General features: G+C 42.2%; 1 protein-coding gene across 2 annotated transcripts; it reads left to right on the forward strand.

Annotated features, from left to right (window-relative positions):
- The first annotated feature begins 970 nt into the window (after window positions 1–970).
- On the forward strand, window positions 971–16081 carry LOC117522559 (DNA polymerase delta subunit 3-like). Of its 2 annotated transcripts, none has more exons than XM_034183996.1 (8): window positions 971–1262; window positions 1488–1743; window positions 1817–1889; window positions 7728–7878; window positions 9269–9375; window positions 9497–9576; window positions 9776–9857; window positions 12812–16081. In XM_034183996.1, exons 1-8 carry the CDS (start codon window positions 1084–1086, stop codon window positions 13012–13014), a joined length of 1131 nt encoding a protein of 376 aa, XP_034039887.1. In that variant the 5' UTR covers window positions 971–1083; the 3' UTR covers window positions 13015–16081. The 2 variants fall into 2 exon arrangements, with proteins under 2 accessions (XP_034039887.1, XP_034039888.1); XM_034183997.1 differs by having other exon boundaries at window positions 974–1262; window positions 9779–9857; window positions 12812–16077.
- The last annotated feature ends 6999 nt before the right edge of the window (window positions 16082–23080 follow it).

The raw sequence follows: 23080 nt of genomic DNA on the forward strand, positions 1-23080 counted from the left end.
AGCTTTCAGGCTCCTCTCCTGTGGAACCAGCTCCCAATTCAGATCAGGGAGACAGACACCCTCTCTACTTTTAAGATTAGGCTTAAAACTTTCCTTTTTGCTAAAGCTTATAGTTAGGGCTGGATCAGGTGACCCTGAACCATCCCTTAGTTATGCTGCTATAGACGTAGACTGCTGGGGGGTTCCCATGATGCACTGTTTCTTTCTCTTTTTGCTCTGTATGCACCACTCTGCATTTAATCATTAGTGATCGATCTCTGCTCCCCTCCACAGCATGTCTTTTTCCTGGTTCTCTCCCTCAGCCCCAACCAGTCCCAGCAGAAGACTGCCCCTCCCTGAGCCTGGTTCTGCTGGAGGTTTCTTCCTGTTAAAAGGGAGTTTTTCCTTCCCACTGTAGCCAACTGCTTGCTCACAGGGGGTCGTTTTGACCGTTGGGGTTTTACATCATTATTGTATGGCCTTGCCTTACAATATAAAGCGCCTTGGGGCAACTGTTTGTTGTGATTTGGCGCTATATAAAAAAAAAATTGATTGATTGATTGACTTATCTTAAGACAAGTCAGCGGATGAACACATGAACATTTCCAAGTCACTGAATATGTCTTGGAATTCATTTACATCAGTCATTAATAAATGTAAACAGTGTGGTACTGGATGGAAAGTTTGTGTCAAGGAGTAAGTCAGAGTGACCGTGCTGATGAGACTCATGAGGGGAGCCACCAAGACACATTTATGACAGCTGTGGCATAATTATAGGCTTCTGTGGATGTGAGTGGAGAAACATTTGCCTGTTGAAGGTTTGTAAAACAGGCAAACATCAAGTCTAAACTCTGGTTTCCCATGTGCCTTCTGGCAAACTGGAGCTGGAATTTTGTATTTTGTTTTCATCATGGAGCAGTATAAAAAAAGTTGCACTCTACACAGTTTCTCCATTATCTTGGTGGTTTCCCTCACTAGTCATTCTTTTATTTTTTTCCCATCTTTTTTCTGATTTGGCCTTGCAGATTTTCAACCTTTGATGTCTGACTTGGATAAGTTTGGTCAGAAAAGCTTGTTTGTGCAGCAGCAGTTTTGATAAATGTCATGCTGACTGCATGTCTGTGGACACTGATGCCATTTTCTTCTGCAGACTTTAAAACCAGGATGAGTGTAGTTGTCAGCGTCCATGTGTACAGTGTGCAGAAAGCCTTGCTGAAAGACAGCGGCCCCCTCTACAGCGTGGACTATGACGCTGTCAAAGACAACCTGACAGACTGCAGCAGGTTCGTCCGTCTCTTTGTCCTCCCTCTTGTAAAATATGCAGACTGAGAGATTTAGTTTGTTGAACAAAAGAAAACATTTAAAGACGTCAGCGTGAACTTTGTGAACCTGTAATAGATGTCTTTGACTGTGTCACACCACAGTGCACTGAAGCTGGCCCTTAAATTAAAAAGTGCAGGGTGTTTGTAAAGGATGAAGACTTTCTTCTGTTTGTCTCGCTTCTGCAGGTTCAGTGCGATCCGCTGTGCCGGCGCCGTGCCCATGACCTCCATGGAGCTGCAGCAGGCCACACAAACACCACGAGCTGCCACCCCAGAGCCGCAAAATAAAAAACACTGCGTGAACGGAGATGCCAGTCTGACTTCCAAACCTCCCAACAAGCCGCCCAAAGGCATTATGGGAATGTTTGCAAATAAGACCGTAGCTAAGGTCCAGGACACGGACAAAGACAAAAACAGGGAGCAGAAGGAAGACACGGCCGTGGTGGGATTTGTTGTGCCTGCAGGAGTTTTTTTTTTTTTTTAATGGTGTTAGATTTGTTTCTTTCTCTCTGTAGGCAGAACCTCCAAAAAGCAACACATCTGGAAAGTCCAGTCCAGTGATCAACTTCTTTGGATTTCAAACAGCAAGTGAGTAACATTAAGACAGTAACTGACAGTGACATGTGCCTGCGCTTTGAGCCTACTGTTTCTAAACCATCATTGTGAGCACATTTTGGCAGTTTGAGCGTTAAGACTTGGTTTTTGGGTTTGGGACTTTGGAATGCATTATGTCCATGAGTTGTCTTCACGTGGGGATGGGTGGGGTCACTTCCCATAGACCCCCATGTTAAAATGTCTAACATTATAGGAGAAATTAACATGTTTACAGCCTGGTACAAAAACAGTGTTGGTCTCTGTAGATAGCTTAGCCATTCATGACAGCTGTGTGGGGTGAAACTTTATTTATTTTTTAATAACTCAGTTTAAGATATTTTAAGCCATAAAGTTAGGAATAATTAGGGGTGGGGTTGCTTTGAGTGACAGGTAGTCCAAGTATAGGCCACTAGCAATGCTGCTGGCTGTCCTTTGTGCCATTTTATTTCACATACCTAAGATAATTTGGCTTATGGTGCGAATAACTTTGCTAACAGACTAAGATGTCTGTGCTCCAGTATTTCTGTCAAGTGAAATTGTGGTGTTATTTAATGTGTATGTTAGCACAGTTAGCAGGGATTAGCATCTTGGTGGCATTAGCTCCACTTTTATCCCACGGTTACTGAAACAGTAAGCTGGGTATGATTTTTTTTTTTTTTTTTTTATCCCCACATCCATGCCACTCGTCATGAAAGTTAGCCTGTTAGCTTTTGCTTTTTTGGTCACTCTGAGATGAGGATGTGTTCTGGTTTCTTTCATCCAACTCAGGTCACACGTGATCTTGGTTACACTGAACCTCTTTATGCATCTATGAGTTGGCCGGTCCTAGGCGGTGTTAACACTGCCAAGATGGCGACCTTTAGAGCTACACTATTTCAGCTTCAAAGCCACTCTCTAGAAAACGTGCAGGTGACATCACAGAGGGTTTGTCCAGGAGGATACAGTCTGGGGTTCTGGTGGTCTGATAGATATTTTAAAAGGATTTGAGGAATCCGATGGCCTGTGGGAAGACGCTCCTGCAGACTGGGGCACTATATCGCGGTTATGGACTCTGGACCGCTGACACGACTGAATACAGATCTATACAGATGAATACAGAATAGATGGCTTGCCTCTACTGGTGGTTGGCTCTCACTGCGGTATTGTATCACTTCCTGTTCCGGAGCACAGCGGTGTTTTTCTGTATCTGTTAGCTGTTTAATCTGCGCAGTTAGATTGATCTAGTTATCTAGATTACGATTTGTTTCCCAGTGTAATCTTTACGTGCCTTAACTAAAGCACTCCTTCTGCTGAATCACCTCTAAATTATTTACACATTATTCACTTTGCGTGTTTTTAGGAATCCGCTAGCTTAGCGTAGCTACTAGCTCTTAGCCGATTTAGCATGGCGGCTTCTCCTGTCTCTCCCGCACTTTTCTGCTCTGGGTGTGAAATGTTTAGTTATTCCTCGGCCTCCTTTAGCAGTAACGGTACTTGTAATAAGTGTAGCTTATTCGTAGCTTTGGAGGCCAGGCTGGGCGAATTGGAGACTCGGCTCCGCACTGTGGAAAATTCTACAGCTAGCCAAGCCCCTGTAGTCGGTGCGGACCAAGGTAGCTTAGCCGCCGTTAGTTCCCCCCTGGCAGATCCCGAGCAGCCGGGAAAGCAGGCTGACTGGGTGACTGTGAGGAGGAAGCGTAGCCCTAAACAGAAGCCCCGTGTACACCGCCAACCCATTCACATCTCTAACCGTTTTTCCCCACTCGACGACACACCCGCCGAAGATCAAACTCTGGTTATTGGCGACTCTGTTTTGCGAAATGTGAAGTTAGCGACACCAGCAACCATAGTCAATTGTCTTCCGGGGGCCAGAGCAGGCGACATTGAAGGAAATTTGAAACTGCTGGCTAAGGCTAAGCGTAAATTTGGTAAGATTGTAATTCACGTCGGCAGTAATGACACCCGGTTACGCCAATCGGAGGTCACTAAAATTAACATTAAATCGTGTGTAACTTTGCAAAAACAATGTCGGACTCTGTAGTTTTCTCTGGGCCCCTCCCCAATCGGACCGGGAGTGACATGTTTAGCCGCATGTTCTCCTTGAATTGCTGGCTGTCTGAGTGGTGTCCAAAAAATGAGGTGGGCTTCATAGATAATTGGCAAAGCTTCTGGGGAAAACCTGGTCTTGTTAGGAGAGACGGCATCCATCCCACTTTGGATGGAGCAGCTCGCATTTCTAGAAATCTGGCCAATTTTCTTAAATCCTCCAAACCGTGACTATCCAGGGTTGGGACCAGGAAGCAGAGTTGTAGTCTTACACACCTCTCTGCAGCTTCTCTCCCCCTGCCATCCCCTCATTACCCCATCCCCGTAGAGACGGTGCCTGCTCCCAGACTACCAATAACCAGCAAAAATCTATTTAAGCATAAAAATTCAAAAAGAAAAAATAATATAGCACCTTCAACTGCACCACAGACTAAAACAGTTAAATGTGGTCTATTAAACATTAGGTCTCTCTCTTCTAAGTCCCTGTTGGTAAATGATATAATAATTGATCAACATATTGATTTATTCTGCCTTACAGAAACCTGGTTACAGCAGGATGAATATGTTAGTTTAAATGAGTCAACACCCCCGAGTCACACTAACTGTCAGAATGCTCGTAGCACGGGCCGGGGCGGAGGATTAGCAGTAATCTTCCATTCCAGCTTATTAATTAATCAAAAACCCAGACAGAGCTTTAATTCATTTGAAAGCTTGACTCTTAGTCTTGTCCATCCAAATTGGAAGTCCCAAAAAACAGTTTTATTTGTTATTATCTATCGTCCACCTGGTCGTTACTGTGAGTTTCTCTGTGAATTTTCAGACCTTTTGTCTGACTTAGTGCTTAGCTCAGATAAGATAATTATAGTGGGCGATTTTAACATCCACACAGATGCTGAGAATGACAGCCTCAACACTGCATTTAATCTATTATTAGACTCTATTGGCTTTGCTCAAAAAGTAAATGAGTCCACCCACCACTTTAATCATATCTTAGATCTTGTTCTGACTTATGGTATGGAAATAGAAGACTTAACAGTATTCCCTGAAAACTCTCTTCTGTCTGATCATTTCTTAATAACATTTACATTTACTCTGATGGACTACCCAGCAGTGGGGAATAAGTTTCATTACACTAGAAGTCTTTCAGAAAGCGCTGTAACTAGGTTTAAGGATATGATTCCTTCTTTATGTTCTCTAATGCCATATACCAACACAGTGCAGAGTAGCTACCTAAACTCTGTAAGTGAGATAGAGTATCTCGTCAATAGTTTTACATCCTCATTGAAGACAACTTTGGATGCTGTAGCTCCTCTAAAAAAGAGAGCTTTAAATCAGAAGTGCCTGACTCCGTGGTATAACTCACAAACTCGTAGCTTAAAGCAGATAACCCATAAGTTGGAGAGGAAATGGCGTCTCACTAATTTAGAAGATCTTCACTTAGCCTGGAAAAGAGTCTGTTGCTCTATAAAAAAGCCCTCCGTAAAGCTAGGACATCTTTCTACTCATCACTAATTGAATAAAATAAGAACAACCCCAGGTTTCTTTTCAGCACTGTAGCCAGGCTGACAAAGAGTCAGAGCTCTATTGAGCTGAGTATTCCATTAACTTTAACTAGTAATGACGTCATGACTTTCTTTGCTAACAAAATTTTAACTATTAGAGAAAAAATTACTCATAACCATCCCAAAGTCGTATCGTTATCTTTGGCTGCTTTCAGTGATGCCGGTATTTGGTTAGACTCTTTCTCTCCGATTGTTCTGTCTGAGTTATTTTCATTAGTTACTTCATCCAAACCGTCAACATGTTTATTAGACCCCATTCCTACCAGGCTGCTCAAGGAAGCCCTACCATTATTTAATGCTTCGATCTTAAATATGATCAATCTATCTTTGTTAGTTGGCTATGTACCACAGGCTTTTAAGGTGGCAGTAATTAAACCATTACTTAAAAAGCCATCACTTGACCCAGCTATCTTAGCTAATTATAGGCCAATCTCCAACCTTCCTTTTCTCTCAAAAATTCTTGAAAGGGTAGTTGTAAAACAGCTAACTGATCATCTGCAGAGGAATGGTCTATTTGAAGAGTTTCAGTCAGGTTTTAGAATTCATCATAGTACAGAAACAGCATTAGTGAAGGTTACAAATGATCTTCTTATGGCTTCGGACAGTGGACTCATCTCTGTGCTTGTTCTGTTAGACCTCAGTGCTGCTTTTGATACTGTTGACCATAAAATTTTATTACAGAGATTAGAGCATGCCATAGGTATTAAAGGCACTGCACTGCGGTGGTTTGAATCATATTTGTCTAATAGATTACAATTTGTTCATGTAAATGGGGAATCTTCTTCACAGACTAAAGTTAATTATGGAGTTCCACAAGGTTCTGTGCTAGGACCAATTTTATTCACTTTATACATGCTTCCCTTAGGCAGTATTATTAGACGGTATTGCTTATATTTTCATTGTTACGCAGATGATACCCAGCTTTATCTATCCATGAAGCCAGAGGACACACACCAATTAGCTAAACTGCAGGATTGTCTTACAGACATAAAGACATGGATGACCTCTAATTTCCTGCTTTTAAACTCAGATAAAACTGAAGTTATTGTACTTGGCCCCACAAATCTTAGAAACATGGTGTCTAACCAGATCCTTACTCTGGATGGCATTACCCTGACCTCTAGTAATACTGTGAGAAATCTTGGAGTCATTTTTGATCAGGATATGTCATTCAAAGCGCATATTAAACAAATATGTAGGACTGCTTTTTTGCATTTACGCAATATCTCTAAAATCAGAAAGGTCTTGTCTCAGAGTGATGCTGAAAAACTAATTCATGCATTTATTTCCTCTAGGCTGGACTATTGTAATTCATTATTATCAGGTTGTCCTAAAAGTTCCCTAAAAAGCCTTCAGTTAATTCAAAATGCTGCAGCTAGAGTACTGACGGGGACTAGAAGGAGAGAGCATATCTCACCCATATTGGCCTCTCTTCATTGGCTTCCTGTTAATTCTAGAATAGAATTTAAAATTCTTCTTCTTACTTATAAGGTTTTGAATAATCAGGTTCCATCTTATCTTAGGGACCTCGTAGTACCATATCACCCCAATAGAGCGCTTCGCTCTCAGACTGCAGGCTTACTTGTAGTTCCTAGGGTTTGTAAGAGTAGAATGGGAGGCAGAGCCTTCAGCTTTCAGGCTCCTCTCCTGTGGAACCAGCTCCCAATTCAGATCAGGGAGACAGACACCCTCTCTACTTTTAAGATTAGGCTTAAAACTTTCCTTTTTGCTAAAGCTTATAGTTAGGGCTGGATCAGGTGACCCTGAACCATCCCTTAGTTATGCTGCTATAGACGTAGACTGCTGGGGGGTTCCCATGATGCACTGTTTCTTTCTCTTTTTGCTCTGTATGCACCACTCTGCATTTAATCATTAGTGATCGATCTCTGCTCCCCTCCACAGCATGTCTTTTTCCTGGTTCTCTCCCTCAGCCCCAACCAGTCCCAGCAGAAGACTGCCCCTCCCTGAGCCTGGTTCTGCTGGAGGTTTCTTCCTGTTAAAAGGGAGTTTTTCCTTCCCACTGTAGCCAAGTGCTTGCTCACAGGGGGTCGTTTTGACCGTTGGGGTTTTTCTGTAATTATTGTATGGCCTTGCCTTACAATATAAAGCGCCTTGGGGCAACTGTTTGTTGTGATTTGGCGCTATATAAAAAAATTGATTGATTGATTGATTGATCTTAGGAGCGTGACTGCAGACTGAATTTGCTCACAGATTTTCCAGCTTAAGTTCTTCCTCCTTTCTTCAGAGAAACATGAGAAAGCTGTGAAGGTTGAGGAACAAGCCCAGTCATCACCAAACACAACAGAGCAGCAGCTGCAGCCAAGTCCAGAACCTGAAGACGTACAGGAAGTCGCTGCAGAGTTGCCGCCAGAAGACATGAAGAAAGATTGCCAAAGGTGTGTCTTCACGTAAGAGAGATGCTGTCCTCCACTCTTAACTCGGTGGCAGTTAAGTTTCCCCTTGGGGATTAATTATGTTTTTCTAATCTAATATAACTGGAGCCTGACCGATATATCAGTTGGCCGATAATATTGGTCGATAATGAGCCTTCCACAAATATTGGTATCACCATTATTTTTGCAGATGTAAAAACTTTCATTGTGAAGTAAACAGTGTAAAACAGTTTGGCTGTTGGAAATGGTGTCATTAAATAGCTTGTCAGGCAGAGGGCACTTCACTGACATTGTTTACAATGCCATCGTGCATGGCTGGGACCCCCATCACCCCTTGAACACATTAGCAGTGAGACAGAGTCAAAGCAACCAGCTGTCACTCATTTTAAATCAGAGTTGTACAGCCACAAGAGACAAGTGGTCGCTATTCTGCCAATGAGGTGGGGCTAAAACAGACAAGAAGTCTGTTTTATGTCAGTGCTAAGTGATGTGACATAACAACTGCCCATCACAGTGGAGGCAGTGTGATGTTCCTTGGTTGTTGGTAATATTTATAGTTAGCAGCGTGGTGGCTTAAACCCCTGTTACACAGGGACTGGGTCCATTCGGAGGTCCTGGTGTGGTCATGAAATTGTGTTGGAACGCCCCGTGATGCCAAAGATGTGCTCAGCTGCCGGCAGGATCTTACAAGGTCCGCCCAGAATCCTCTCACAAACCGGAATGGTCGGCTTGAAGTATGAAGCTGCACCTGATTTCTGCAAGTCCAGAAGATGCACAAATACCACACAGAGCACTCCATGACCACAGCATAGTGGCCGCAGCAACAGCAGATCATTCACTGATTCAGCAGAGTGACAGGAGTTTGGATGTGAGTTCAGAAAAAAGGGGGGAGCAATATCATTTCGATATCGCAGCCAACAGGCACAGCGATCGAGGCTGTGTGTGATTTATTTATTTATTTTAATATGAATAAATTTTTTATGAAGCGTAAAATAAGTTCCTTGTCAGTTGATGTCGGCGGAGTTCATCAGAACATTTCGTGCATGTTCAAATCTGAGATCAGGTGGAGAGATTTGTCTTATACTTTTCCTGCTGATGATGATGATAATGAGGTGATTGGAGTTGCTGCTGTGTGTGTGTATATATATATATATATTCTGTATAGATCAACAGATATGATTGGTATCATAGATTTTTATTTATTTATTTATTTATTTTGGGGTATTTTCCAGTGTCTGTATTGTATTGGTCTCCAAAAATATTTGTCATTTGAGCGCTACTCATAGCCACTTCCCAAGTTAACATAACAGATGATGCTAACTGTTGAATAAGGAAAAAACAGACATGGTTTGAAGAATGTTTGAATTACTTATTTTTTTCCTTCCTCCTGAAGCAAAACCAAGCGAGCGGAACCTTCTGACAGCGAGGAGGAGAAAATGGAGAAGAAAAAGCGGAGGCGGATTAAGAAACCTGAGCCGGACAGCAGTGATGATGACGATGGTGGGATGATTATTTTATGAGTGGAAAATTAAATTGAACATGTAATTTAAGACTTGAAAGTAGAAAAATTTGAAAGACGTTCTTAAATATGGAAAATTTATATTTGTTAAACTCCTTGCAGTTATTCCAGATTCTCCACGACCGCCGCACACGAGAGAACCGACGCTGTGTCTTAGAAAGGAGGCGGAGTCTGTTTCACATGTAAGCAAACAGCGTGATTAGATATTCAGAAGTATTTGATGGATCAGGTCATGAGACACATCATTTCCTGTTATGAGATGGATTTGAGACTTTAATTGAACCTTCTTTAAAAGTGTCCAGAAAGCGATTGAGTGTTCTGACAGCCCGGAGTTCGTTTTGTGTTTTAGTAACTCTCTTGTTATGGTGTTTAATTTGACAGCAGAGACCTTCTGATGTAAACGTGAGGAAGAGGAGACGCGTGCTGAAGACTCGGACCTTTGTGGATGAAGAAGGATGCATTGGTACGACTGAAACTTTCTGCTGGTGCTAAATTCACAATGAGGAAAGAGAATTTGACAAAATGTGTCTGAAACTTCAAATATGGCCAGACTGCGGTCAGCATTAATCTAACCTGTGGTTGATGCCAACAGCTGCCACACAATGCCAGCTGCTGGCGACACATTTCACAGATGAGATCAAAACGAGAGCCGATGTCATCATTTAGTGAACCAGGCAGTAAGGAGGCGCTTGGTCGGCCTTCTTGTTAAAGGACTTGAATGAAGTTCCACAAAGTAAACAAAGTGATGTGCTCACTGCTTACACCACAAAGTTTAGGGAGGAGGACGTCTGGTCATCATCATCCAGTCCGCTGGCTAATTACCGAACGCTTCAGAATCACAGTAACGAAGGCTGCTGACAGTCTGAAGTGATCACAGTGAGAAGTGTTCAGTCTGAGCACACAAGAATACAGTTATGAAAAATCACTGACCGAGTGTGGAGAGAATTTACAGTCAGTACATTTTCTACTCAGTTCCTTACACAAGATGGTGGATGAAATGTCGCTGCAGTCACACACATACACACTCCCCAATCTCTGAGGTAGACACTGGCTACGCCCTCAACGGGTAGCATCAAGCACAGTCAGCGTGATTGCGTATGCTAACGCTAACTGTTAATGTGTGACTGCATGTGCTAATGCTACTTGTAGTTTGCGGTTTGTTTTGAGAGACAGACTTTCATTTTCAGCTTTAGTCAGAGTAAAGCCTCATAATCTGTCGGGCCTCTGGGGGTTTGATGCACCTTTTCCATTTTTGTCACAGAAGAAAAAGTCCATTTTCCGAAAGCAGCTGTGCTCACAGGGTGCTTAAATAACGCTAATTACAGTAGTGTTCAGAATAATAGTAGTGCTATGTGACTAAAAGATTAATCCAGGTTTTGAGTATATTTCTTATTGTTACATGGGAAACAAGGTACCAGTAGATTCAGTAGATTCTCACAAATCCAACAAGACCAAGCATTCATGATATGCACACTCTTAAGGCTATGAAATTGGGCTATTAGTAAAAAAAAAAAAAAAAAAAAAGTAGAAAAGGGGGTGTTCACAATAATAGTAGCATCTGCTGTTGATGCTACAAACTCAAAACTATTATGTTCAAACTGCTTTTTTTATCAATCCTGTGAGTCACTAAACTAGTATTTAGTTGTATAACCACAGTTTTTCATGATTTCTTCACATCTGCGAGGCATTAATTTTGTTGGTTTGGAACCAAGATTTTGCTGGTTTACTAGTGTGCTTGGGGTCATTGTCTTGTTGAAACACCCATTTCAAGGACATGTCCTCTTCAGCATAAGGCAACATGACCTCTTCAAGTATTTTGACATATCCAAACTGATCCATGATACCTGGTATGTGATATATAGGCCCAACACCATAGTAGGAGAAACATGCCCATATCATGATGCTTGCACCACCATGCTTCACTGTCTTCACTGTGACTTGTGGCTTGAATTCAGAGTTTGGGGGTCATCTCACATATTTGCGGCCCTTGGACCCAAAAAGAACAATTTTACTGTCATCAGTCCACAAAATATTCCTCCATTTCTCTTTAGGCCAGTTGATGTGTTCTTTGGCAAATTGTAACCTCTTCTGCACGTCTTTTATTTAACAGAGGGACTTTGCGGGGGATTCTTGTAAATAAATTAGCTTCACACAGGCGTCTTCTAACTGTCACAGCACTTACAGGTAACTCCAGACTGTCTTTGATCATCCTGGAGCTGATCAGTGGGTGAGCCTTTGCCATTCTGGTTATTCTTCTATCCATTTTGATGGTTGTTTTCCATTTTCTTCCACGCGTCTCTGGTTTTTTTGTCCATTTTAAAGCATTGGAGATCATTGTAGATGAACAGCCTATAATTTTTTGCACCTGTGTATAAGTTTTCCCCTCTCCAATCAACTTTTTAATCAAACTACACTGTTCTTCTGAACAGTGTCCTGAACGTCCCATTTTCCTCAGGCTTTCAAAGAGAAAAGCATGTTCAACAGGTGCTGGCTTCATCCTTAAATAGGGGACACCTGATTCACACCTGTTTGTTCCACAAAATTGACAAACTCACTGACTGAATGCCACACTACTATTATTGTTAACACCCCCTTTTCTACTTTTTTTTTACTAATAGTCCAATTTCATAGCCTTAAGAGTGTGCATATCATGAATGCTTGGTCTTGTTGGATTTGTGAGAATCTACTGAATCTACTGGTACCTTGTTTCCCATGTAACAATAAGAAATATACTCAAAACCTGGATTAATCTTTTTACTCACATAGCACTACTATTACTCTGAACACTACTGTACATCATCTGATTTCCCCAAATTTTAATTGTGTCACTAATAACAGACCTGTGCACTTTATGATTAACTTCCAAACATGTTTTTTGTGGTCACATTAAATTAAAATACAGGAAGTTTACCATCTGCTGCATTCACACAAAGCAAACGGGCTGGAAGAGACGTTAAACGGCATCACAGGCATCCTGTCATCCAGCAGATTATTAAAAATCCACGTTGAACGGGCTGTAATTCTTCAAGGTTTTTTCCAGAGTTCTGGTGATTTAGGTCGTAGGTTGGTGTTATTTCGTTGCTGTTTTGAGCACACGGTGGGTTTTTGTAACTCTCAGTGAGGCTGGCCTGTTGACCCGTGGAATAACAAGAAACCAGCGTAAAGGTTTCCGAGCAAACAGCATTTGTCAAAGGTGAGCAGAAACACCTCTGAGGTTCAACTGGCCACAACGTTTTAATGAGTCCCTAAAAAGTGAATTTATCCTTTAATCTTCTTTGTTGCATCTTGTCAGTCTCACGGTGTCCAGAACAAACAGGATCCATAAATCCTGCAGCTTCTGGACTGTTAAATATTCCATCGTGACTGCTGGTTACGGTGCTTATTTTTTAACTGTAGCTTCTCTTTTGTTTTTATTAGTGACAGAAAAAGGCTACGAGAGCGAATCGTACTCAGAAACAGAAGATGATGTTCCGGTGACCAAACATGCTCCCAAAGACCCTGTTCCAGCGAAAAAACTACAAGCAAGCAGCAAAGAAGACGAGAAGAAAACTCAGAAAAAAACAGCTGCCAACAAAGGAACCAAACAAGCTTCTATTATGGGCTTTTTCCAGAAGAAATAACTGAGGGCAAAAAGCCCAGAAGAGTCGGTGAGGAAGAACAAGCCGACTGATGTTTCTGAAGCTTTTTAACGTGGGGACACGCCCAGTTCAGGCTGATATTTTATTTCACACGGTCATTACCACTGTGGCTCGTGAATCTTTGAAATACTTAATAAATACTGTTGAAATTAAAACATGCTGCCCTGGAGTGCATAAAAAGGAAGTTAAAGTGGAAACAGTCCAGAATCACAAACAGGTGTAAAAAGGAGAAAAGGAAGCCCCGCCCTCTTTATGTCCGAAGCCATAGCCAAGTCAGACATCTTTCCCACAGTCATGTGACTGAGCGTCGCATGTATTGTTTGTGTCAGCCGTCGTGAGGATGTCTTAAACATTGCTGTGTTGCTTGTTGTCCAGATATTTGGAACCATTGACTGAACTCTGTGCGGAACAACGGGATGGGGAAAACCGTTTTCAGTTCCTCTGAGTCTTTTAACTTCTAGTAGTTGAGTAAAATATCTGACACAACGGTACAGCTGGTCGAATCCTCAGTTTCTGTGCTGTGATGGAACCTGAAGCAAATGTGTGAAAATGGGGCGACATATGTATTAGCTATCTGATTTGTGCTAGCTTTACTCAAAGCCACCTACAGGGTCTGCGGGTCCACTGGAGCTGCAGCTGTACCATGTGGTGAAGGCCTCCAGACTTTACCTTCTGTTTGTAACGGGTTTTAAGAGACGCTGACGCTGGACAGAGATTGACTTCACGTAGCAGTGGCAGTCATGAGTCTGAGTCTTCAGTCTTTGACACTGGGGCAGAGCTTCGGGAGGCTCCTGAGGTCCCTGGGCCTTTGCTGAATCAAGGTACACGTTTTTGGTGCTGCTCCTTCCTGTCTTACTGTGGGGTGGTGAGACTTTGATGCTGAACACTGACCAAAGGTGAAAACTGGATGTCCTCGTACAGGTCTCTCCTTTGGTACATCTGGAATGATTTTGTGTGAAACAAGCAGCTACTTTGGGAAATTCAAGTGTGTTTCACCTGCATGTGAGTCAACATCATGTTGTCCATGTGGTGTCTTTCTCTGGACACGGTCCAACACGCAGGTCCCTCAGTGTATCCCAGCGACTGGAGGTCCAGGACATGTCCACGTTTCACCTGTGGCAGAACGAAGGTTAACTTTGTGAGGTGGAAGTGCACCAGCTGTCAGCCCGGGTGGTTGACGTCCAGGACCCAATGCGGTTCCACTGCTGCTCCCAGACGCCACCATAAACATCACATGTATTATGTCACTAAAAAGACGCTGACTCCATCTGAAAACGAGTCCACAGGAAAAGTTTAACCGTGAATATTTCACCATTTTTAATGTGTCGTACGACTTGTACCCCAAACCTTCGTTTAGATTCGTGCAGTAAGTTGATGTGTGTCTGGTGCTGCCAGTGTTCTTCACCAGCCCGGCTAGTTCATGTTACTGAACAGCTCCATTGTCCACATACTTTTATTCTCCTGGTTCTAAAAGTTCCAGCAGACAATGTGGTCTTTGGACTCGCTGTGACAGCCAGACCGCCGGCAGCACCGCGCCCCGCCACAGCCTCCCTCAAAAGACAAGTGGGCCAGTCGAACTGGTATTGGGATTAGCCGAGCACTCCGCCATGAAAAACGATATCCTCCAGTGTTCCAGGGAGTGGTCCGAACACGTGTTCTCCCACGGCTCGGCTGGGTGAGGTCGGACCTCCAGACGCTCACAGCTACACCTCCCTGAGTCACAGTCCGGTTTGGGGACCGTAATGTCTACTTCTTACTAATATTCCACTTCAGTTTCACCCACACTGCTCGACATTAAAACAGCACTGAAGCCATAAAAGTACTTTTTTTTTATCTCCACAAATCCAGTATATACATTTAGATCTAATGCACAGAGTGAACCCCCCCCCCCCGCCAAAAAAAACCCTCATAAAAACTAATAAATACTACAAACTTAAAGTTCAGTCACTGTATGAACATTCCCCAAAGTTTATCTTGGTCACTTTGTGTCATGTTCTTTCCAAATGGTTGGATTTGTTGGTGAAACAGGCCTCCAGCCAAAATGTCTTTCCCTTGTTTGGGGAAGACGATTGTTCCAAACGTCTGAAGGATTTATTATCATTTTTATGGGTTCTGGGTTTTTTTGGGGGGGGGGTCACCCTGTATTTAGTGGCAGTCACCCTGTATTTAGTGGCAGTCTGGTATGATGTGGCTGACGTCACTAACGATGTGTCCTGCCGGTGTTAACCATCGACTGTTGGGTGTTGACACAGAGTGTTGCCATGTGGAGTATCAGAGGCCTGGAAATGGTGATGGTGCAGGTTGACTTCTATCACATTATTTGTCGAGATGACGCAGATCAGATTCTGGTCAGATCTGGTCCTGGCTTGTGGTGGGAGTTCATCCTAATGCAGGTGTGACATCACGATGCCGCTGTTGCAGTCTTGTTTGTACCTGATAATGGCTGACACCCATCTGGCAGCCAAAGCAAAGTTTTCGGATGTGTAGACACTAGACAGCTATATTCTTGAAATTGGACATCCAGGTCAGTGGTCATGTGACCTGGACACCAACACAGCTGCCATATTTGACAAGGTGTATGTGGAGTGAAATATGTATATATGAGTCTAATGTACATATGTGGGGACTTGATGATTGTAAACATCTGAGTATTCCATAGGAGGCCGCTGTGTAGGACTTCACCCACATGTTTGAAGCCCAGCAACACTGATTTTTCTGTTATGTTGTGCAAATTCCTCACTACCTAACTGATCTTGATACTGGTGTTTTATTTTACAATTTACAGTTGCCTTAGAAACCTGCTAACAAATACAAACTCTCCTACGAGGTGAAACCCCATTGTCATACCGTTTCTGTCCGTACAGTTCCAGTTGGGAAACACGGCGGCCAGGACGCACACACGCATCCTCCTGAGCTCCTTGAGGTTTTGTGACTTTTATTAAAGTTTGGTTGCTTGGGGGCTAAAGTCTGAGGATTGAAATCACTTTGTCCATATTATGTATTTTTATTATTATTATGATGATGAAATTTGATGTTTAAGGTTCAGGGCAGTGTCACGGACTGGTGAAGTCTCGGTCCCACCAAATAATAAACCATGAATAATGAGCCACACATCCGCCCTTTTCAGGTTTCAAATCCCGCAAAACCTCGGAGAGGTCGCCGCGCTGCGAGATCTCAGTAACATTGAGAACTGCACTGAGACGCTCTGATCACGCTGCACTTTAACCGCTGCACACGGACACCATTAACATCGCAACATAAAACTATTTTTATATTGTGCCTAAAACTCTTGTGAATATATTCTCTGGGTTTATAGATGTTATTGTGTTTATTTTATGTAAACGTGAGAATCACAGTCTGTCTCTCTGTTATTTTCAATGGGAGCTGCTGTGAGCTACAATCGCTTCCTGATCATGTCGTTCTGGGGGAAAGTGAAGTTTAATGTCTTGATTATTGTTCTTTACAACACTGTTTGTCCTCTTTGTTCCAGACTAATATATATAATATGTCTGAAATTCATTCATTCATTCATCCTCTACCGCTGAAATTCGGTTTGCGTTTATTAAATTCCACGCAGATTAAACGTACCAGACACGGATTATTTGTTATAATTGTTTCAGCAAGTTTTCAGGGTATCATGCAGCAGTCTCTTATTAATGTGATGAAAAGCATAAAAAATACATTTTTGTAGTATAATATTAATTTACAACTGTGGATTCTCTATATGTTGTTTGACTGCAGCGACTCTCTGGCACGTAAGGGATTATGGGATACATGAAAACCCTGGATAGGTGTGTCAGCGATTATTTGAAGAGTGACCCACGTTTTAAGCCATCATGTATCCGCTACTAAGGCGCCTCTATGTGCCTCTCATGTCCCAGGTATCAGCCTCTAGTGAGCCACGACCGACCTTTCATTTGGATTATTTCATGTTGCCTGCTTAGTCCAGCTGGAGATTGTTCCTTAAGTAAGATACAAATCCTATGATTTCTTCAGTCTATATGTTCCGGTGCTCAGAATCTCAGGAGATTGTTTCTCTTTGTCCCTTGAGATACACTTTAAGTTTGTTCTTGAGGCTCAGGCTTGTTCCTATCTTCAAGTTTAGACAAGGTGCACCCCCCAATTTTTTGTCTCTTAAATGATAGATTTTAAGTTTAACTTGATAAAAATTGTTTCTCTCAACATTAGGGGGATTCTGTAACAGCATTAAAAGGAAAACTTTATTTCTCTTTATTAGAAAAATTGATGCCAACATCATATTCCTACAAGAAACACATCCTTGTGATACAGACACCAAATTTTGGAAAAGTCCATGGGGGAGGGGGGGGATCAAATATATTTCTCACATGTTTCTCATCACTCTGCAGGTGTCACAATTCTCTTCAATAAGTTCACAGGAAATACCATTGAACATTTCTGTTCGGCTAACAGCTGATGGATTACTCATGTTTTAAAATTGGACAGCTCTTATTTCATTATTAGTCGTGTGTGGTTCCATTGGGGCAACAGTCTGAAGTAAAACAAATGTTTAGTCAGAGTTATACCGATGTGATCAATATCAATAAATTTTATTTATATAGCGCCAAATCACAACAAACAGTTGCCCCAAGGCGCTTTATATTGTAAGGCAAGGCCATACAATAATTATGTAAAACCCCAACGGTCAAAACGACCCCCTGTGAGCAAGCACTTGGCTACAGTGGGAAGGAAAAACTCCCTTTTAACAGGAAGAAACCTCCAGCAGAACCAGGCTCAGGGAGGGGCAGTCTTCTGCTGGGACTGGTTGGGGCTGAGGGAGAGAACCAGGAAAAAGACATGCTGTGGAGGGGAGCAGAGATCAATAACTAATGATTAAATGCAGAGTGGTGCATACAGAGCAAAAAGAGAAAGAAACACTCAGTGCATCATGGGAACCCCCCAGCAGTCTAAGTCTATAGCAGCATAACTAAGGGATGGTTCAGGGTCACCTGATCCAGCCCTAACTATAAGCTTTAGCAAAAAGGAAAGTTTTAAGCCTAATCTTAAAAGTAGAGAAGGTGTCTGTCTCCCTGATCTGAATTGGGAGCTGGTTCCACAGGAGAGCTTGAAAGCTGAAGGCTCTGCCTCCCATTCTACTCTTACAAACCCTAGGAACTACAAGTAAGCCTGCAGCCTGAGAGCGAAGCGCTCTATTGGGGTGATATGGTACTATGAGGTCCCTAAAATAAGATGGGACCTGATTATTCAAAACCTTAAAAGTAAGAAGAAGAATTTTAAATTCTATTCTAGAATTAACAGGAAGCCAATGAAGAGAGGCCAATATGGGTGAGATATGCTCTCTCCTTCTAGTCCCTGTCAGTACTCTAGCTGCAGCATTTTGAATTAACTGAAGGCTTTTTAGGGAACTTTTAGGACAACCTGATAATAATGAATTACAATAGTCCAGCCTAGAGGAAATAAATGCATGAATTAGTTTTTCAGCATCACTCTGAGACAAGACCTTTCTAATTTTAGAGATATTGCATAAATGCAAAAAAAAAAAAAGCAGTCCTACATATTTGTTTAATATGCGCTTTGAATGACATATCCTGATCAAAAAATGACTCCAAGATTTCTCACAGTATTACTAGAGATCAGGGTAATGCCATCCAGAGTAAGGATCTGGTTAGACACCATGTTTCTAAGATTTGTGGGGCCAAGTACAATAACTTCAGTTTTATCTGAGTTTAAAAGCAGGAAATTAGAGGTCATCCATGTCTTTATGTCTGTAAGACAATCCTGCAGTTTAGCTAATTGGTGTGTGTCCTCTGGCTTCATGGATAGATAAAGCTGGGTATCATCTGCGTAACAATGAAAATTTAAGCAATGCTGTCTAATAATACTGCCTAAGGGAAACATGTATAAAGTGAATAAAATTGGTCCTAGCACAGAACCTTGTGGAACTCCATAATTAACCTTAGTCTGTGAAGAAGATTCCCCATTTACATGAACAAATTGTAATCTATTAGATAAATATGATTCAAACCACCGCAGCGCAGTGCCTTTAATACCTATGGCATGCTCTAATCTCTGTAATAAAATTTTATGGTCAGCAGTATCAAAAGCAGCACTGAGGTCTAACAGGACAAGCACAGAGATGAGTCCACTGTCTGAGGCCATAAGAAGATCATTTGTAACCTTCACTAATGCTGTTTCTGTACTATGATGAATTCTAAAACCTGACTGAAACTCTTCAAATAGACCATTCCTCTGCAGATGATCAGTTAGCTGTTTTACAACTACCCTTTCAAGAATTTTTGAGAGAAAAGGAAGGTTGGAGATTGGCCTATAATTAGCTAAGATAGCTTGGTCAAGTGATGGCTTTTTAAGTAATGGTTTAATTACTGCCACCTTAAAAGCCTGTGGTACATAGCCAACTAATAAAGATAGAATGATCATATTTAAGATCGAAGCATTAAATAATGGTAGGGCTTCCTTGAGCAGCCTGGTAGGAATGGGGTCTAATAAACATGTTGATGGTTTGGATGAAGTAACTAATGAAAATAACTCAGACAGAACAATCGGAGATGGGATGGTTATGAGTAATTTTTTTCTCTAATAAAATTTTATTAGCAAAGAAAGTCATGAAGTCATTACTAGTTAAAGTTAAAGGAATACTCGGCTCAATAGAGCTCTGACTCTTTGTCAGCCTAGCTACAGTGCTGAAAAGAAACCTGGGGTTCTTATTTTCTTCAATTAGTGATGAGTAGTAAGATGTCCTAGCTTTACGGATGGCTTTTTTATAGAGCAACAGACTCTTTTTCCAGGCTAAGTGAAGATCTTATAAATTAGTGAGACGCCATTTCCTCTCCAACTTACGGGTTATCTGCTTTAAGCTGCGAGTTTGTGAGTTATACCACGGAGTCAGGCACTTCTGATTTAAAGCTCTCTTTTTCAGAGGAGCTACAGCATCCAAAGTTGTCTTCAATGAGGATGTAAAAATATTGACGAGATACTCTATCTCACTTACAGAGTTTAGGTAGCTACTCTGCACTGTGTTGGTATATGGCATTAGAGAACATAAAGAAGGAATCATATCCTTAAACCTAGTTACAGCTCTTTCTGAACGACTTCTAGTGTAATGAAACTTATTCCCCACTGCTGGGTAGTCCATCAGAGTAAATGTAAATGTTATTAAGAAATGATCAGACAGAAGGGAGTTTTCAGGGAATACTGTTAAGTCTTCTATTTCCATACCATAAGTCAGAACAAGATCTAAGATATGATTAAAGTGGTGGGTGGACTCATTTACTTTTTGAGCAAAGCCAATAGAGTCTAATAATAGATTAAATGCAGTGTTGAGGCTGTCATTCTCAGCATCTGTGTGGATGTTAAAATCGCCCACTATAATTATCTTATCTGAGCTAAGCACTAAGTCAGACAAAAGGTCTGAAAATTCACAGAGAAACTCACAGTAACGACCAGGAGGACGATAGATAACAACAAATAAAACTGTTTTTTGGGACTTCCAATTTGGATGGACAAGACTAAGAGTCAAGCTTTCAAATGAATTAAAGCTCTGTCTGGGTTTTTGATTAATTAATAAGCTGGAATGGAAGATTGCTGCTAATCCTCCGCCCCGGCCCGTGCTACGAGCATTCTGGCAGTTAGTGTGACTCGGGGGTGTTGACTCATTTAAACTAACATATTCATCCTGCTGTAACCAGGTTTCTGTAAGGCAGACCTAATGTTTAATAGACCACATTTAACTGTTTTAGTCTGTGGTGCAGTTGAAGGTGCTATATTATTTTTTCTTTTTGAATTTTTATGCTTAAATAGATTTTTACTGGTTATTGGTGGTCTGGGAGCAGGCACCGTCTCTACGGGGATGGGGTAATGAGGGGATGGCAGGGGGAGAGAAGCTGCAGAGAGGTGTGTAAGACTACAACTCTGCTTCCTGGTCCCAACCCTGGATAGTCACGGTTTGGAGGATTTAAGAAAATTGGCCAGATTTCTAGAAATGAGAGCTGCTCCATCCAAAGTGGGATGGATGCCGTCTCTCCTAACAAGACCAGGTTTTCCCCAGAAGCTTTGCCAATTATCTATGAAGCCCACCTCATTTTTTGGACACCACTCAGACAGCCAGCAATTCAAGGAGAACATGCGGCTAAACGTGTCACTCCCGGTCTGATTGGGGAGGGGCCCAGAGAAAACTACAGAGTCCGACATTGTTTTTGCAAAGTTACACACCGATTCAATGTTAATTTTAGGGACCTCTGATTGGCGTAACCGGGTGCCATTACTGCCGACGTGAATTACAATCTTACCAAATTTACGCTTAGCCTTAGCCAGCAGTTTCAAATTTCCTTCAATGTCGCCTGCTCTGGCCCCCGGAAGACAATTGACTATGGTTGCTGGTGTCGCTAACTTCACATTTCTCAAAACAGAGTCGCCAATAACCACAGTTTGTTCCTCGGCGGGTGTGTTGCCGAGTGGGGAAAAACGGTTAGAAATGTGAACGGGTTGGTGGTGTACACGGGGCTTCTGTTTAGAACTACGCTTCCTCCTCACAGTCACCCAGTCGGCCTGCTTTCCCGGCTGCTCGGGATCTGCTGGAGGGGAACTAATGGCGGCTAAGCTACCTTGGTCCACACCGACTACAGGGGCCTGGCTAGCTGTAGGATTTTCCAAGGTGTGGAGCCGAGTCTCCAATTCGCCCAGCCTGGCCTCCAAAGCTACGAATAAGCTACACTTATTACAAGTACCATTACTGCTAAAGGAGGCCGAGGAATAACTAAACATTTCACACCCACAGCGGAAAAGTGCGGGAGAGACAGAAGAAGCCGCCATGCTAAACCAGCTAAGAGCTAGTAGCTGCGCTAAGCTAGCGGATTCCTAAAAACACACAAAGTGAATAATGTGTAAATAATTTAGAGGTGATTCAGCAGAGGGAGTGCTTTAGTTAAGGCACGTGAAGATTACACTGTGAAACAAATCTTTATCTAGTTAACTAGATCAATCTAACTGCGCAGATTAAACAGCTAACAGATACAGAAAAACACCTCTGTGCTCCGGAACAGGAAGTGATACAATACCGCAGTGAGAGCCAACCACCAGTAGAGGCAGCCCATAAAGACTTTTTTAAACTCAGATAAAACTGAAGTTATTGTACTTGGCCCCACAAATCTTAGAAACATGGTGTCTAAGCAGATCCTTACTCTGGATGGCATTACCCTGACCTCTAGTAATACTGTGAGAAATCTTGGAGTCATTTTTGATCAGGATATGTCATTCAAAGCGCATATTAAGCAAATATGTAGGACTGCTTTTACATTTGCGCAATATCTCTAAAATTAGAAAGGTCTTGTCTCAGAGTGATGCTGAAAAACTAATTCATGCATTTATTTCCTCTAGGCTGGACTATTGTAATTCATTATTATCAGGTTGTCCTAAAAGTTCCCTGAAAAGCCTTCAGTTAATTCAAAATGCTGCAGCTAGAGTACTGACAGGGACTAGAAGGAGAGAGCATATCTCACCCATATTGACCTCTCTTCATTGTCTCCCTGTTAATTCCAGAATAGAATTTAAAATTCTTCTTCTTACTTATAAGGTTTTGAATAATCAGGTCCCATCTTATCTTAGGGACCTCATAGTACCATATCACCCCAATAGAGTGCTTTGCTCTCAGACTGCAGGCTTACTTGTAGTTCCTAGGGTTTGTAAGAGTAGAATGGGAGGCAGAGCCTTCAGCTTTCAGGCTCCTCTCCTGTCGAACCAGCTCCCAATTCAGATCAGGGAGACAGACACCCTCTCTACTTTTAAGATTAGGCTTAAAACTTTCCTTTTTGCTAAAGCTTATAGTTAGGGCTGGATCAGGTGACCCTGAACCATCCCTTAGTTATGCTGCTATAGACTTAGACTGCTGGGGGGTTCCCATGATGCACTGAGTGTTTCTTTCTCTTTTTGCTCTGTATGCACCACTCTGCATTTAATCATTAGTGATTGATCTCTGCTCCCCTCCACAGCATGTCTTTTTCCTGGTTCTCTCCCTCAGCCCCAACCAGTCCCAGCAGAAGACTGCCCCTCCCTG

Source organism: Thalassophryne amazonica, chromosome 12 (genome assembly GCF_902500255.1).
Source record: "Thalassophryne amazonica chromosome 12, fThaAma1.1, whole genome shotgun sequence".
Taxonomy (NCBI): domain Eukaryota; kingdom Metazoa; phylum Chordata; class Actinopteri; order Batrachoidiformes; family Batrachoididae; genus Thalassophryne; species Thalassophryne amazonica.

Coding starts and splice junctions, on each gene's coding strand:
- LOC117522559 (XM_034183996.1), top strand. CDS start 1,084: ATGCTGACTGCATGTCTGTGGACACTGATGCCATTTTCTTCTGCAGAC. Junction 1,890..7,727: donor CTTTGGATTTCAAACAGCAA/GTGAGTAACATT, acceptor TCCTTTCTTCAG/AGAAACATGAGAAAGCTGTG. Junction 7,879..9,268: donor ATGAAGAAAGATTGCCAAAG/GTGTGTCTTCAC, acceptor TTCCTCCTGAAG/CAAAACCAAGCGAGCGGAAC.